At 50.3% G+C, this 16,195-nt stretch overlaps 1 protein-coding gene across 1 annotated transcript in view; it reads right to left on the bottom strand.

Moving 5' to 3' along the window:
• Positions 1-231: 231 nt before the first annotated feature.
• The window catches only part of LOC119406824 (astacin-like metalloprotease toxin 5), a 40,247-nt gene continuing 24,283 nt past the window's right edge, over positions 232-16,195 (bottom strand). The window contains exons 4-5 of the mRNA XM_037673558.2: positions 8,120-8,338; positions 232-467 (exon numbers count right to left, since the gene is read on the bottom strand). Of these exons, the coding sequence (XP_037529486.1) occupies positions 232-467; positions 8,120-8,338 (455 nt within the window). The remainder of the gene's footprint in view (positions 468-8,119; positions 8,339-16,195) is intronic.

Genomic DNA, 16,195 nt, shown 5'->3' with positions numbered 1-16,195 from the left:
CCACTCCATGGAGTGAAGCGATTTTCGTGACGTCTGTTGTCTCAACGCGAAGTGAGCGATGAGAGCACGGGACGAGCCGTCTACTGATGACTGTCGATATAGCGCGCGCGCCACCACGCCATTATGGTTCAAAATTCGCAGTTGCGGCTCGAGCGACGCAGCCTCTGTCTTGTATGACTTGACCGTGCCGCATCGCCTAAAACAGAAGCTATAGAAGATACAGTGCAGCTGCTAAATCTTTTTATTTTTGCATTGATACAGCATGTTTATCCTGCGCACATCGCTAGCGCTCAATCCCCGCTTCTGGTGAACTTCTTTGAGGCGGCTGCCGTCCTTGGCCAACATGGTGACCAGGCCTGGCTTTCGGGCAAACGTCGCCGAGCCGTATAGCATGATCGAGTCCATGTCGAAGGGCGTCAGCAGCCTGTTCTTCCAAGGCGCGAGCTTCTCGAACTGTTCCACGTTTTCTGCGACAGAAAGATTGGGAATGCATGACAAAACGAGGTCAAGATAATGGAATGATATGAAGCGTCTATGCGCGTATCAGCGATGGAAGTCTTCATACACTTCGGTTAGGGGCCGTTTTCCGAGTTGTAAATATCGCCATAATGTCGCTTTCAGTGGGCGTTGACTGCGCCTGCTTGAGGGAAGGCGGCCAAATAGTCGCTGCAGTCGTAGGACACTCCAGATTCTACGTCACACAAAAGTTATAGACAATGTGGCAGAATATGATCGTCTCAGAATACGGCCCCTGTACACGTTTCTGCTTGTGTTCCTACACGGTAACGTACGCAAATCACGGGACGGCGCTTTTGCCACTCACTGCACCTCGTGCGGATATCAGCCGCAGTTTGAGGAAAGAGATGTAATCGTCGAAAATAAAGAAAACAAATACGGAAGTTGGCTGAAGCCCAGAAGGAGGGCGGACTGAGCACACGATGCGTCAGCATGCCATCCGTCCGCCTATCTGAAAAAACATGTGTTTCTTCGGGGCGATATTAAACAATTTTGTGATTACAGCTGTATTAAATGCGCGGTCACTGTCGATTCACGCATGTATATAGGTCTTTACTGCTCTAAATAAACATATGTTAAAAGAGAAAGTTACTGTTGTCTGGTTTCATCTCTTCCTGTCTCAACCTCACGTTATTTTACCTCTATGTACTAACGAACTCAAGCTGCTTTCGCCAAATCTACGTTTTATGCCATCCAGGCTTTACTCATACTTATAAAGCATGGGTCTTTAAATGCGAAGCATTTCTTAGCGAACATCGGTCATTTTAACCGTTTCTATCTATCTATCTATCTATCTATCTATCTATCTATCTATCTATCTATCTATCTATCGAGCCGCCTACGTCTCGGCGCTCTCCTGGTCGTCTCCATAACATGTAATAAACCAAAATTGGCATAGCAGGGGATCAGTGTATGACGAACACGATTCACTGGTCATGACATGAATAACGCAAAACGCTTGTCGCGTACGCCATGAAATCCTTTCCCTCAGTCACGTGTGGCACATACCCGCATACCACAGTTCATGTTATGCAGGTATGTGCCTCAGGCTATTCACAGTCTCAATCAACAAAGTAACCGCGAGCATACATATTGAAAAGTAAGGCAAGTAAGGCAGCTGAAAGCAGAACTCCCCTAAAAAACGCTGGACAGCCATCGACTCATCCACGTGGTCCGCAAGAATGACGCAGTGTTCTCTTCATTTCTTATGAGGCTAGGCGATGGCCTTATGCGGACCGAATATGACGTCAGATTGATTGAGAGCCGCTTTGTGACACGCGAAGAAGCCGCCGCTAAGTGCCCCGACGGCATACGGCTATGCTACAGCAATGCGGACGTCGACCGCTATAACGCACGTTGCCTCGACGCTGCGGACAACGTGTTATGTCATCCCGCATGCGCTAACGTAGCTGGCTATGAAAACGAGCAAGTACGCAGGGATGCCCTGATGAAGGTCTCCAAGATGAACGCGAGCGACATGGTTGGACTGCCGGGCTCAGAATGCCTGAGCATCGGCAAGCCGTACATGATCACTGCCAACATCGACGTAAGCGATAGACGCATCAGTGAAAACATGCACCCCTTGTGATACATCGAGCGTGACAAACACGGCAACCTCGTGCGACTGGGGCTTGTATTTCCAAAGCCCACGGTAGGCATTATCATCCAAGCCAGGACGAAGCACACCACTACCGCACACCCCTCAATAGGATTAAAATGGGTCTCCGTGGTAATGCGATCCACCGCAAACACGATATACGCCAGAAAAATATCTAGCGTAAGAGGACACAGCTTCCCCTTGCGCAAGCAAATGCCATAAATATATGTAAGTCACAAAGGGCCACATACGCCCGGTAGTCAACGGATACAGTAACCGCCAACCGCTCAAGTTGGTCTACGTATCACTTTCCAGGGCTACCAGCCTCGACGGCCTATACCTCGCCAAAGCAAAAGGTGCCTTCAGGTCCCTACGTGCCGCCGGCTCTATCGACATGCAGTCTGTCGACGACATGACCCGGCAAGTAAACAGGCCTCTAGACATTGTATTGGACCGGGCTACCACCTTCATTCGATGCCACAACCACAACAATCACCTCAGGCTCGCCGCTCTCAACGTAGAGTCTGTGCACGCGCATGTGCACTGCTCATAGAAACTGGCGTGTTAGCACTTTCTGAAACCTCGAGCGATGAGCCCACTGTGTCGTCCACAGCGAGCGCCTTCATCGCAGGTTGCGGAGGCGTGGGCACTTTTAAGAACACGGCGATGCGCAACTCCAACGTAGGCCTCATCCCACTTCGCAGCGGAATTGGCGAGGCCTGTGTTGCGCACATCAGTTACAATAACAGACATTCCGCTCACCGCCATCTTCCTGCGAACTCTCAAGAACACCTTCCACACATTCTTCCACACCTTCTCCATCATAACGGACAAGTATAAGCACTACATATCAGCTTATAGCGTCTGGTGTTGTTAATACCCATGTTGTTGTCGGCATCGTTGCGCAACTGTAAACAACTGGTTATATAACACATGTCCGACTCTTCAACATATGTGTGTGCGTGTACTATTTGCACATATCTTTAGCGTCATTTCGTAACGTTTCGCTCAATGTAAAAAATTACGCTGTAAAAGTCACGCTGTAATTATTACGCTCTAAAAATTACGGTGTAAAAGTTACGCAAACGATGTTATGCTTCGCATAACATCAATTGCCCCGGTACGTGGGATCTGCCGAATTTTTTTCTTGTAGGTTTTTCAGTGCATAGAAAAGGGGGAGGGGTGCAGAGGCCTACAGGGACCAACAAATGTGCCTTCAGCAGCCGTAACGATAGCACTCCCGCCGATAATCGAAACAATCAAAGCAAGTGCGGCAAGTACTGCCGTGCGAACTCCTCTCCCGGCTTGTCTGACAGGAGAATATGCTGCAATCCAAAGATCTTAGCGCTGTGGGCCACATACAAACAGTGCGCATTCGTGGAGGCGATAGGCTATACAGCCTAAATAATCTAAATGCCTGTACAACAGCGGAGTGCTATTATTATCGCTAAACGCAAGTTCCACGTTCCACTGCAGAATGGTAACAAATAGTCCAAATATAGTCCTGTCCCGAAATCAAATATTTTTACGCCAAAACAGGCAGAATGCACCCCGATATGCCTTTTAAAGGGATACTGAAGCAAAATCCGAACATTTTGCCACAATGCTGACACTGAATTCTCACTGCGCGATTACATCGAAAAGTAGTCCCTTATCGAACTATTCAGCGGGTCGTCTTATTTTCTACGTTTTTGTGACCATGCTCCAAGCCACTCGGCCAACGTGAGTTGGAAGCCGTGACGTCATGACTCCTTTATGCGACACAGTATGGATTCATGTCGTGGTCCCTTTACCAACGATGAATTCACCTCTGATGATGTGGACCGCAGACGTGCCAGTCAAGCATTCCGGGCCAGCAACATGGTCCAGCGTGCAGAGGCAAGAGTAGATAAATTAATGTTACGGAGGATGTAAAATGCGTTGTCTTATCAGCTTCGCGGAGGCAGAAAGGCGGTTATTGCGGCTGAGTCGAGGCATAGTAGTTCGTCGCTTTGTGTTTAGCTGTGCGGTAGGCGTTCGACCTCTGCTCAGTTCGTTTTTTGCGCGACGAGGCACCGCATGTATGGAGTTTCTCAGCCGTTCCATAGCTCTGCGCATACGGCAGCTACTGTCACATCCACGCTATCACAAGCCCTTCGCAGGTTGAATTAATTGAATTCAGTTGGGCTTCGTCACAATGGAGAGCACGCAATATTCCAAAGCAAGCCTCGCATTGCCTGCATTGCAGCTAGATGGCGCCAAGATCCCGTGCTTTTGCTGTTCCTCTTTTTTCAGACGTAGCTAAGGGAACCGACAAAGTGTTCCGAGCTAGCAAATGAACTCAATTTTTACATGAGTCCAGGTTTGGCCTGATGGCTGAGCAGCACGTATCCACAGTCTACCCTTGTCATCTCTAGGAAACGCATGCGACGGTGTATCGCGACCGACGATCCTGTTATGACAGCCTTCAGCGCAGCAGTAGCTAAACGTCTCCATCTGCCACGACGAACGCTTCAATACCGAAGACGGACCGCGGGAAAGCAGAGCCAAAGGGAATATACGGCTCTGCGGGAAAGCATGTGTCATACAAAGAGATAAGTTTGCCCGACGTTTCAGACGTAGTACAACAACTGCAAGCGAGTGGCGCCGACAGCAATGAACAGGCACCGCGGCCCACGCGGCTGATACGGCCGCGTGCGCGCGGGGTGTGATGACGTATTGCACCTGCTACCGGCGGCCGTTGATGCGCCAGGCACAACCGAAAATCGCTGAAAAAAGACGTTTCTCGTCCTTTTTTCCAGATCACTTTGTTGTATTTGTCATTTTTAGCTACAAAACACCGCCCGCAAAGTTACCGTTCCGTATCCCTTTAAAGGCCAACTCCGGCGATTTTTCGAGGTCGATGGATCTCAATGAAATTCGCTGGGTGCGTTCCTTTGCACGTTTCCATCATTTATGCCAAATTACAGGCTTAAGACATGCGCAGATTGTTTGCAAATGAATATTAAAGATTGTCTGCAAACGCCCTCCTGGCTTCCCACAATTATTGGCAACATTGCGTCTGTGACGTCAGTATTGGGAAGGCGGCGGAAGTGACGCAGCCGAGGGCGCCGCTAACTTCGGCCGCTACAGCGAGCGTCTGCTGTGCTGGCCGAGACAATGTCATTATCAGACGCGGCACTGTCAGTCGCAGACATTACAGCCGATGTGCGGCGTGCTCACCTCTCCACTGTGCGCCTGCTCGTCCCGGCTGTCACAGTTTTCATACTCCGCGCAGGCGTGACCGGCAGGCTTGCACGACTACCGGTTCGTTCGTAACAACGTATACGTCATACGTTGACAGTACACTCGGTTGGGTTTCGGTGTTGCGCTTTCTTGCTTATTTAAAATTATTCTCCAATTTGACGAGTACTTCTGCTATCGGGCCCGTAACAGGAGCGTCTCAGGAACATAAAAGCACCATTACTTTGACACGGCCAAAAAATCGCCGGAGTTGGCCTTTAATAGCCCAATATGTCAACGAAGGCCCCTAAACCACCTCCCGATAATTCCTTAACATTTCAAGTAAACGTGCTCATCGAGTTCCTCAACGTTGGCAATGGCATCAATATTTGCGTCTGGTCATGTCATCCACAAAAAAATTGGCCGCGTACCTTCGTGCTTCGCCTGCAAATGTCGTCGAAAGACGATAGAGCGCTGCGTGGGATATGGGCGCCATCTGGCAATACGTCGGGAAACGAGCTTGTGCAGAGGGCGCGGAGGAGGAAAGTTCTTTCCTTCCTCCGTGGCAAAGGGCTTTCGTTGGCGCGTCGCATTTTCAGCGCAGCCGCATTTTCAGCGCAGCGTAAGAAACTAGGGTCTTTAGAATTACGTATCTATGCATTTTCTATTAAAGGAACACACCACCTAATACCTACCTAGTGATGTTGCGCCTCAGATATGCGTAATATTTACTTTTTGATCGACAACGTTCACAAGTATGAACAGCCATACCACTTCAAGATGGGTGGGCGGTAAGCAAGTGGTTCAACTTTGGCGGGGTGGCTGAATCGGGTGACAAACAGAAAGACAAAGAGACAGACAGACCAAAATTTCTGCGTTTAAGTTCCCCAATAAAAAGATTATCGTCTTTAAAAGAACCTGTTTGCTCGTTGGTACGCGCGCTCGCCGCTCTTCCTGCTCACACGGCGAGGAGGAGCACTCGGCCAGAGGGAACGAAGCGTAGAGAAAGAAAGAACACAATCGAGCAACTGCAACACCACAACTAAATTTCGACCTCCAGGAGGTTTCAGAGCCCCTTCATTTGTCTTTTAAGGGGCCCTTAACCCCACAGAGATCACCCGCCACGGTGGTCTAGTGGTTAAGGTGCTCGACTGCTGACCCGCAGGTCGCGGGATTGAATCCCGGCCGCGGCGGCCGCATTTTCGATGAAGGCGAAGATGCTAGAGGTGGATTTTCGATGGAGGCGAAGATGTAGGTGCACGTTAAAGAACCCCAGCTGGTCAAAATTGCCGAAGCCCTCTACTACGGCGTCTCCCATAATCATGTCGTGGTTTTGGGACGTTAAACCCCAACAATTATTATTACCCTACAGAGGTAGAAATTTGTTTGTGGTGTTGCATTTGTGCACGAGTCTTCAACAAACAAGTAGCCGCGATAATTTTTCGGGACGGTGCCGTAATAGCGAAATTGCGCGCATTTGATGATTCAAAAGAGGCTCTCGGTCGATTCGCTCTTTCTTTCGCTACGCTCCATTCATCGGCTCACCTCTCCTCCTGGCTGAGTTCTCCTCCTCGCCTTGTTAGGAGAAAGAGCGGCGAGCAAGCGTACCCGTGAGCAGACAAAGAGGTTCTTGTAAGTACGCAGCACTTTAGGAGCTCGGCCTGTCATCCATCCATACACCTCATGCGGCGGGATCACGCTCGCATTAAAGCGTTTAATACAGGCCATAACAAGGCCATCAATATTCAAAACCGGATTAAAGTGAACGAGCAAGGTCTAAAATAATATAATGAACAGAAATAACCAAGAAGTAATCACAATAATTCACTTAAAATTGCTAGAAACGTTTCGGAAACATGCAACTGACTCCGGTGTCGTGCAAGAGAGGGCGCCACCGCCTCACCGAGCGAGCGATTGCCCCTACCTCTGCGCTTAGCGGGCGCGGCGGGCGCTGCGCTGCTACATCTGACAGCTTGACGGAATTCGCTGCAGATGACACGTATCTCAACTGCCGTAACAAGCAGGAAGTCGATAAAGCAAAGCGAAAGGTAGCGCATATGTCGCACACAGAGTTTGCGAATCTCCCTAACAAGATTCTACTCGTGCCGGAGAAACCCGACATGCTTACCTTACACATTGGCGACATCGACGCTTTGGTAAACGTAGCAGTGGGAACTCTACGAGCGGGAATCGCTGGGTGCCGGTGCTACGCACTTCCTCAGATTTCACAGTAGTGGAACTGCCATAAGTTTTTGTGGATGACCGGACCAGACGTGAATGGTGACGTCATGACAACGCTGGGGATACCGAAGCGCCCGGAAAGGACAAGATATTTATCTTGAAAATTGTGGCGCGCCAGCGGCTCGTAACACTGCCGTGTTTGGCATTGTCGATCGTGACGGCAAAGGCGTGCGCAGGGCTCCCCATTAGGGGGGGCGAAGGTTCATCGCAGCTCCCCCCACCCTACTAAGTCCATGTATGGGGCAGATTCTGCGCCCCCCCCTCTTAGGTGACTAGAAAGGTCAATGTATGGGGCAGATTTTGCGCCCCCCTTCTTGGATGATTAGGGGGGGCGGACGCCCCCCCCCCTGCCCCCCTGTGCGCACGCCTATGCGTGACGGCATTCTGAAATCGATGCTCGCGTTTACTTTAATGCTAAATAAATTATCGGAGGTTGTTTAGGGGCCCTCTATCTATAGCTTTACAGCAGCTTATCTTCCTTTGTACTGTAATAGCGGGCCATATGTCTCCCAAGGGAGAATATGCAAGAGCCCCCCCGATCTTAATCCGCGTCGCTGTGCTTACCTGGTTCCACGTTCTTTGTGAAGACGTCAATGTATTCGTCCCTGTCGGAACGTGAATGTTCGTGGTCAAATCCTGCCGCGTGCATCAGCTCGTGTGCAATTGTACCCTGGTAGAGGCAGTGGGTACCCAGGGACACCTCCTGAGCGCCGCCCGCGCGTCCAACAATCGAATTGCACCTGTGTGTTGCGTAGAGGAAAGGTATTACCGCCTTCACCACGTCTTCACATGGACACAGGGTTCTTTTGTTTTATGGCCCTGCTAGGAAGGCTCACCGAAAAAGCAACGTGCACATCTCAGCATGATCTACAACCGCGCGCCTTAACGTCACCATTCCCACGCATGCGTACTCGTGTGTTCGCACACATTCACACAAACGCACACGTATGTACGTTTTTACATTTCGTAAGTTATCTTCATCCACGTCAATTTGATTGAAGCTGGCACACATAGAGCTGGCACTAATTGCAATTAAGTGTACTGGAAAAATTACACGTGGCGGGGCACAGGGCACCTTACGTGACGACTGGCGCATGGGTCAAACGTATACTTCCACGTTAAGAAGCTTGGTAAAGAATAAACAATACATTCAAGTCCAGGTGGGATTGTTACCGTCATAAAGGGATAAACTGTCATGCATAATTTTGCAGCACTAAGCTGCGAGAAAGTCTATACAAATTTCTCGGAAAAGAGAACTTCTCAGTTTACGAGAAACACATCCTCGTCCGGCACTGAAACACCGCAACAACGCCTTTGTGCGCGGTCATTCTATAGCATCCGAATCACGGTGTAAGAAAAATAATTTAGGTGTGGACACTCCGCCCGACGGCGCGTCCACATAATGTTCGCCTCTTTCCTCCTCTCGGCCCCCATGTCGCAGCGCCTCCCACGCAACCGTGGCCGGCGCATGTACTATAGAAGACGAGCTGCGTGCGTAGCGTCCGTAATGGTGCATAGACGTCAGACTCTGGAGTTTCCAAGATGTGTGGCGCCACCTGTCGAAGAAGTATTGAGTAGTGCATAGACCGACTCTCTCGCATAGTTTGCTATGGGACCAGGTGCAACTAGCGAGTGCGAAACAACGATTGAGCTTAATATCGCGTGTGTTTGCGCATTTAGCACTCAGAACGAGAGCTGTGAATTGCTGTCCGCTAGTCGGACGCGCCACCGAACCGTCGTGAAGTGCTTGCTGGATAATTCGCCTGAACGACGGCGAAAACAGCAGCAGACGAGAGCCCTCCGCACGCTACGAAGAAACTCCGCAAAAGACGTACTGTTGCGTTGTGAATTGCCACGGACGTAAAAGACTGAATAACAACGTTCAGTTTTACCGATTTCCATAGTTGTCGTACGAAGAAGAAAGGCGAGAGCGCTGGATACGGGCCGTTGCGAGCGTGTTCGGTATGCGAAGTACCCGCGTTCTCCACAGCCGGTGGCATGAATGTGTGGCTCTGCTGTTGTTTTGCGTAGCCCCTGATGCAAAACCGTGGTAACCTTGACTATGAAGCTCAGCAGAGGCTCTGACCGCGGTGCTTGTCGTGTAACACGAAGTGAGCAGCTAGAGGCAGACTGGAGACGCGTGATACGCACACCGCGACGAGTTGGTCGTCACAACACAGCATCGCAGACGTATGTACGTTTTGAAGGCTCAGAGTTCTGGTTCTAACTAGCTAACACCACGTGCGTCATACAAGTAAATCGCAGAATGTTGGTCGTGACCCCCTTCAGGTTTGTTTCGCCCGTGTCCTCCGCTGTTGCCGTAGCTATCTCGGAGGCCACGGTTTTGCCTTTGGTTGTACCCCGCGAAAGTGGACACGCACGTATCCCCATTTGCAGTACATACAAACTGAAGACGACCATCAAGAGACCATTTGAGGATGCGTAATAAAACACTCCAATGCACAGGAAGCGAGAGATGAATTAAGGGAGAATGCAACTGAAAAGGCGAAAATAGCCGGGGCCATTCGCCCTGATGAACCGAGTTTTGTACCACTGATCGTAAGATGCATAGCTAAGTAAATTGATCGTGTATGCAGGTACTTTATCGCTGTGGAATGCGTATATACCCGATTTTAACGCATTTAGGCTCTAGAGAACGGATGTCGGAGGGCTTGCCTCGAACTCGGTGTCGTGTGATGCTCGCTTGTACTTGCGAGTTGCAGCGCGCGGGGATAACTAAAACTTATTTTGTTGTACTCGCAGTTCGCTTTGATCAGCTTCCTTTGTTTCTGAAGCGTGGATTGGCGGAAGAAGCTTTCCAGGTCCTTGATTTTCAGGAAACCGCGCCTCGACACCAACGAAAGAGGAGGGTTATATTGCGGCCTATGCACATTCGCTTGCGGGCGGCTCTCTTTGCACTACCCAGTTAGGGCCAGGGCTACGATGAGGGCGCTGGTGGCGGTGTTTTTCGCAGCGCCGCCTGGGCAGAGTCTGACGTCTATCCAGACGACGGGCCAAACTGCCGCCCGCCGCGGGCGGCTGAGTCACGTGACGCCGGGGCCGCGAGGGGCCCGGCCGCTTGCGCCGTACACACGCGAGGACCAAAACGAGAGGGAGATGCGTGGGCCGAGGCTAGTTCAAGCCTCTCGCCGCAGCTTGGTGGGCCGGCGACGCTGCGACAGTGACTTTCACACGCGGTGCGCGTGCCTCTCACACGCCTCAAGACCCCAGGCTCCGCTCAGCCGTCTGTCTATTCGCGCAGTACACACAGAGCTGGCAGAAACAGAAAGCCTATTTTGCAAAAGAAACAAACAAATAAAGCCAGGAGTGATTGTACAAAAAAAATTGACAAACTAAGGAAACGAACAACATCAACAAACGCGTGTAAAAGCGGGCAAAGCACGGTGTGTGGCTTCCCAAGAGGTTGGTGGCGTCAGTCAAAGGGTTGGCGTGTGGTTAGTCGCTGACAAAGGTCACAATAGGGGGAGGGGAGAGCAGCGAAGGCTACGGAGCTAGACAAAAGAGGATAGGAAGCGCCGGAAAATTGGAAAAGGCACTGCCCACAGGCGAAAGTCGGGAGCGCTTCGCATGTGAACAAGAAAAAAATGCCGTGACGGAAAGAAATGCACTGAGAAGAACCGCGCGAGACGCGCGAAAGACCCAATTGATACCAGGTGACAACACGAAAGCTAAGAGGAAAGAACGTACCGCTACGGAAGTTCTCAGTTTGAACATGGAGGTTGCGCGAAAGAAATCCCTGGCGGCTATGGCGCTCGCGCTATCGGTTGAGGACGACGAGGATCTGCAGATATATTCGTTCAAAATTGTCGGGAACTGCTCCACCAATGGGAGAATGTATAACGTAGCATCCTCGCTCCACGTAGCCATCTTTACACAAGCACGGTAGAACGAGTACTGGGCCGCAAAAACGACGCGAATGATCCCGCGTGCTTGTTTTCAAACAGAAACACATGTTCGAATAGCCGCCGGCGTGCTCAGCTGCCAAAAGATGATGATAAAAACCCGGTTTTGTTGACATACCACCCCCGCGAGCGCGCGGGCCGCCGTCGAGGGCCGGTACGGGCGGCCCGTGAAAATGTTTTCGGGATTTCTCGCGCCCTCCCTCCCTGGGCCGCCCGCGGCCTCTCCCAACCGGAAGCGGAGGGTCACGTGACGGCGAGGCCGCGGGCGAAAAGAGCGGTTTGGACGGCGTTGCGCACGTGAGAAGTCAGCGAGCAGAAAGACTGCTCACGCGCTCTAAGCAAGACGCCGCGCTTTTACGTACGCAACGCTGTTAGGGACGCTATGTGCGTCGGGTGCGCCGTTTACACCGTGGCCGTATGAAAACTCGCCGTGAAAAAATGCAATGAGGTAAAAAAAAAAGAAGAAAAACGCGCGTTCGCCTCGTCGCAATAGGTTTCGTAAGCCCCCATGTCGCAGCGCCCCCCACGAAACTGCGGCCGGCGCATGTATTAAAGGCGAACATTATCTGGACGCGCTCTCCTTCGCGGCGGGCGGAGAGTGTCCACACCTAAATTATTTTTCTTACACCGTGATCCGAATCAAACAAGGAGGCTTGCAGATATACCAGGGCGAGAATCATTTAACGAACAACTCGGAACCTGGCACACAGTATGGCATGTCAACTCTGCAAAAGGAGGAGGAACTATTACCTAGAGTGACTGATACTGCTATGGTAGAGCGAGGGATCCGGAAAGGTGTTGGTACCGGGGCTGAATCCCGGAGTAGCATTTTAAAACGTATATGCGTCTGTGTTTTTCATGTATATCAGCAGCGTCTGCTAATGCTTCCCTCTAGACCGCGTTATAGTATAGGCACCGTCCACTGACCAGAGGGAGCTGCGTTGCTCGCACTGGGCCGTCCCATGTTCGCTGACATTGGCCGTTAGTGGCGCGCAGAAAACAGACGCGCGAACGCGTCCCCCGTGTAGCCCGGTCACAATACGCCAACTAATGCAGGGAGGGAGACACGCGCATCGCGTTCCATTTTGACCAGCCCCGTCTCAAAGTTGTTTTTTTTATCCGCTAGGCTGTGCGTTCTGGCGCTGCAGTCACACGGGTAAACTCGACTGCACGGCAGTAGCGCACCCAGGAATTCTCTCAGGGGGGGGGGGGGGTTGAAATTCTTAGAAGCCTACAGGAGTGTGGGATGGGGGGGGGGGGTGCAGGCACATTGCATAATACGCCATTTCGTTGTTTAGGCTGGAGGATTGCAACGACAAAGAAAATATGAGAATACAAATAGTAATAACAATACTACTACTACTGCTAATAATAATAATAATAATAATAATAATAATAATATCAAATGTGATGATGATGATGATCTTTCAGCATTTTACAGCAAGATCTTGAAAAACTTGAGAGGGCCAAGAAACTGTTCAGTGAAGCAGCGCACGGAGAAAATAAATGGCAAATTGAATAAACCAACGCGTAATATAGTTCCAACAAAGATGCCTGCCAAATACTTATTTTTGCTAGTTTTTCAGCTCCAGGTAGTGATAAGGGTGCTGACGTGCCGGCCTGCTGGCGGTCGCGCATTGCTGTTAAAAAAATTATTACTATGTTAGCGCAAACAAATGGGACGCAAGAAAGGCACACGAGGACACCCGGCGCCGTGTGCCTTTCTTGTGTCCCATTTATTGTGTCTTGTGCCCGATTACCACAGTAATCAAGAAATGTCATACAAACAAGCCCCATTGGCAACTTTAGCAATTAAAGAACTCTGCAACTGAGAATGTTGTGCACAATGTGAGCAGAACATCCTATATTATACTTCCTTCAAGCCTCGCCAAACTACAAATCTGAAAGTGCATCGTAAATATTTACTATAAGCTTTGTGGCATTGATTATAAACAGTATATACGTGCAGCTCAATGCAGCTGCACTGTAGCCAGGCTTACCGTTCTGCCATGTCATTCGGGTGCACAGGTTCGGCGACTGAAGTATCTTCAGTGATAAGTGACTGATCGATTGACGCATCTGAAGGCGGTAAGTGCTGAGTCATCGCTTCCTTTTTGGCCGCAATCGGGCATTCCGGTGCTGTCGCTGCATCTCTTGAATCTGAACACGGACTCTTTTTCGGGAAGTAGGTGAGGATCGTGTTCGACTGGCGCTTCAGCGAAATGCATGTGATGTGGTAGCTCATTCGACGCAGATTCGCGCAGCAGACACAGAAGCAAGTTTAGCAAGCGAACTGAACGTGTGCATGGGGGCACATCAAACTTCGTAGCTTCCGTCCGATGTACAACATACAAAAAGAAGTGGTAAAAAGAGAGAGGGCGAGAGTTGTCTGAAAAAAAGAGAAAGAAAACGTGGCACCCCAATATAACTCTCGCACTTTCCAAAGCCCTTTTTTCTTGTCACGTGTCCTTGAAAACAATTACTCATTCTGCCCCGTCGTCTTACTCCTCCCAGTGCACCTCGACACATCCACACGCCAACGACACATCCACACGCCTCCCATCTTCGCAACGTATGGATTGCTTGGGGTCCCTGCGTGCGCGCGGTACTGCGGCATGGCTGTCGACGCACACACTAGTTGCGCCAAGGCTTGCTCATAAATGCAGGAACCACAGTGTACGTGCTTAAACGAATATCGCCATGTGCTCGAGCTGTACGGCCTCCCGGGTTTGCTGTCGCTTTGACGAACGAGCCGCGTACGAGGTCGCCTTTCTTCTCGCCGCTCCAATACAGCTCTTCCGTCCTCCGTCAACAAAGTTTAAAAAAAAATGCGCGGCCACCCCGCTGGCGACACCATTTGCCTGTAGAAAACGCAAGCCCCGAAGAAAACAAAAAACACTATTTTCGAAGCGACGCCGACGCCCTCTTATCTTTGGAACTTTGAGTGAACATTTTCCCCTACTTTTCGGAATACATACGGTTCCTTCTTGAGCGGTCGAGGGAGGGATGAACAGGGCTTCTTTTCTTGTTTGGTGGGTATGAAAGGGTGAGGCAGGCGGCGGCAGTGCTCTTCGGTCAAAGAACAGAGGAGTGCGAGGGATTGACCGGTGGGAATGAGTTGAAGAGTTGGCGTGTGGATGTGTCGAGGTGCACTGTTAGATGAGAGACAGGGAAAGGGGGATACTTGGAGTGCCGGACTGTGAGGCTGTACGCGTACATCTTTTTTTCCTTTTCTTTTCTTGCGCTTTGCGCGGGGAAAATCGAAGTCCTGCCAGCATTCATTTCCGGTAATTGGCTTCAGCTGCGATGGATTGGGGACGTCTTTTCCGTCTCTCTCAGTTCCGCTGATGCAGCTCGCGTCGCAGCCAGTACAATCAGTTTTGTTGAAGATGGCTTGGGTACGCTCTTCCGGTGGCCGGTTTTTGGGAGAAGGCATAGAACGCGCTATTGTGTTCGTAATGCTGCAAACATTTTCACGAACCGCCGGTCCCCATCGTCGGCTACGGGCCACACGCTCGGAGGAGTGGGGTGTCAACAAGACCGTTTTTTTTTTCTTCTTTTTTTCGGCAGCCTAGTACGCCGGCGGCTTTTCGAACATGTGGTTTCGCTTTGAAGTCGCGCGCGCGCCACCGTTAGCGGTTTCGAACTGGCTTCGGTCAGGTCTTTATCCCTCCCGTTTCGGACTGCACGTGTGCATGGCACAAAGGCGGCAAAGCGCAAGAGCCGACGGGCCATTCGCGTTCTTACTGTCTACGTTACTCATATTTTCTATAAGCGCGAAGGACACGTTACACAAACGAAGCACACGGGACAAGCGCTTGTCCCGTGTGCTTCGTTTGTGTAACGTGTCCTTCGCGCTTATAGAAAATATGGATCAGTACCAACTAGCCCGATCTCAGTGTCTTCTACGTTACTCAGCCGGCCGCGGAAACGGGCGATGGTTTTGCTGGCGCCACGGATAGCGGAGATATGTATTTCTGTCGTGATGTTGATTGGGGGACACCTGTTACTGGATTTCTCAGCTTGCGTCGTTGTGTTTTTGGAAGCGAAATGCTTCCTGAATAAAAGATTTTGGGTAGCCGTTCCTGGCGCGTTTCCTGAATATATCGCGTTTTTCTTGTTTTTCTTTCTAAAGTTGTGTGCTGCAGTGCGTTCCGGCTCTTCGCATTAATATCTTTACTACTGATGTATTGCGGATTTTTGTGGGGTTCTAAAGTGAACTGAAAATATCGACTTGTGTAGGTGTGTTGCACAGTTTCATTTGTAAGTTACAAGGGCATCTAAAAACGACAGGGAATCTTCTGTTCCAAGGGTGAACTGTACTCGTTGGATAAATTTAGATGAGAGAATAATTGTGACTTATGACCTCTTGACGCTCGATGACAGTCGTTGTGACGTATCTGTGAAAGATTTTTGACTGCCGCTGCAATGAATTAAGAGCTTGTTCCTCGATGTGTTTCATTGTTATATTTGCCATGGCGACAGACATGGGCACAGGGTTCCAAATAGTGAAACGTTATGAGAAAGTTGCAATTTAGCAAAATTAATGCATTGTGATAAGGCAGAAAAAGAAGATTCGCACCATATGTCTCTGGAAGGGCCCAAGTTTGTTTGTTTGTTTGTTTGTTTGCCCTGAGGAGACTGGCACACTTACCCACGAGGGGGATTGGCCACACTGACAATTATATATGAAACTCCAAGTGCTTCAAATGCTTTT

The sequence above is a fragment of the Rhipicephalus sanguineus genome, chromosome 10, assembly GCF_013339695.2.
Source record: "Rhipicephalus sanguineus isolate Rsan-2018 chromosome 10, BIME_Rsan_1.4, whole genome shotgun sequence".
NCBI classification, from domain to species: domain Eukaryota; kingdom Metazoa; phylum Arthropoda; class Arachnida; order Ixodida; family Ixodidae; genus Rhipicephalus; species Rhipicephalus sanguineus.
This window is presented reverse-complemented; position numbering and strand designations above follow the sequence as displayed.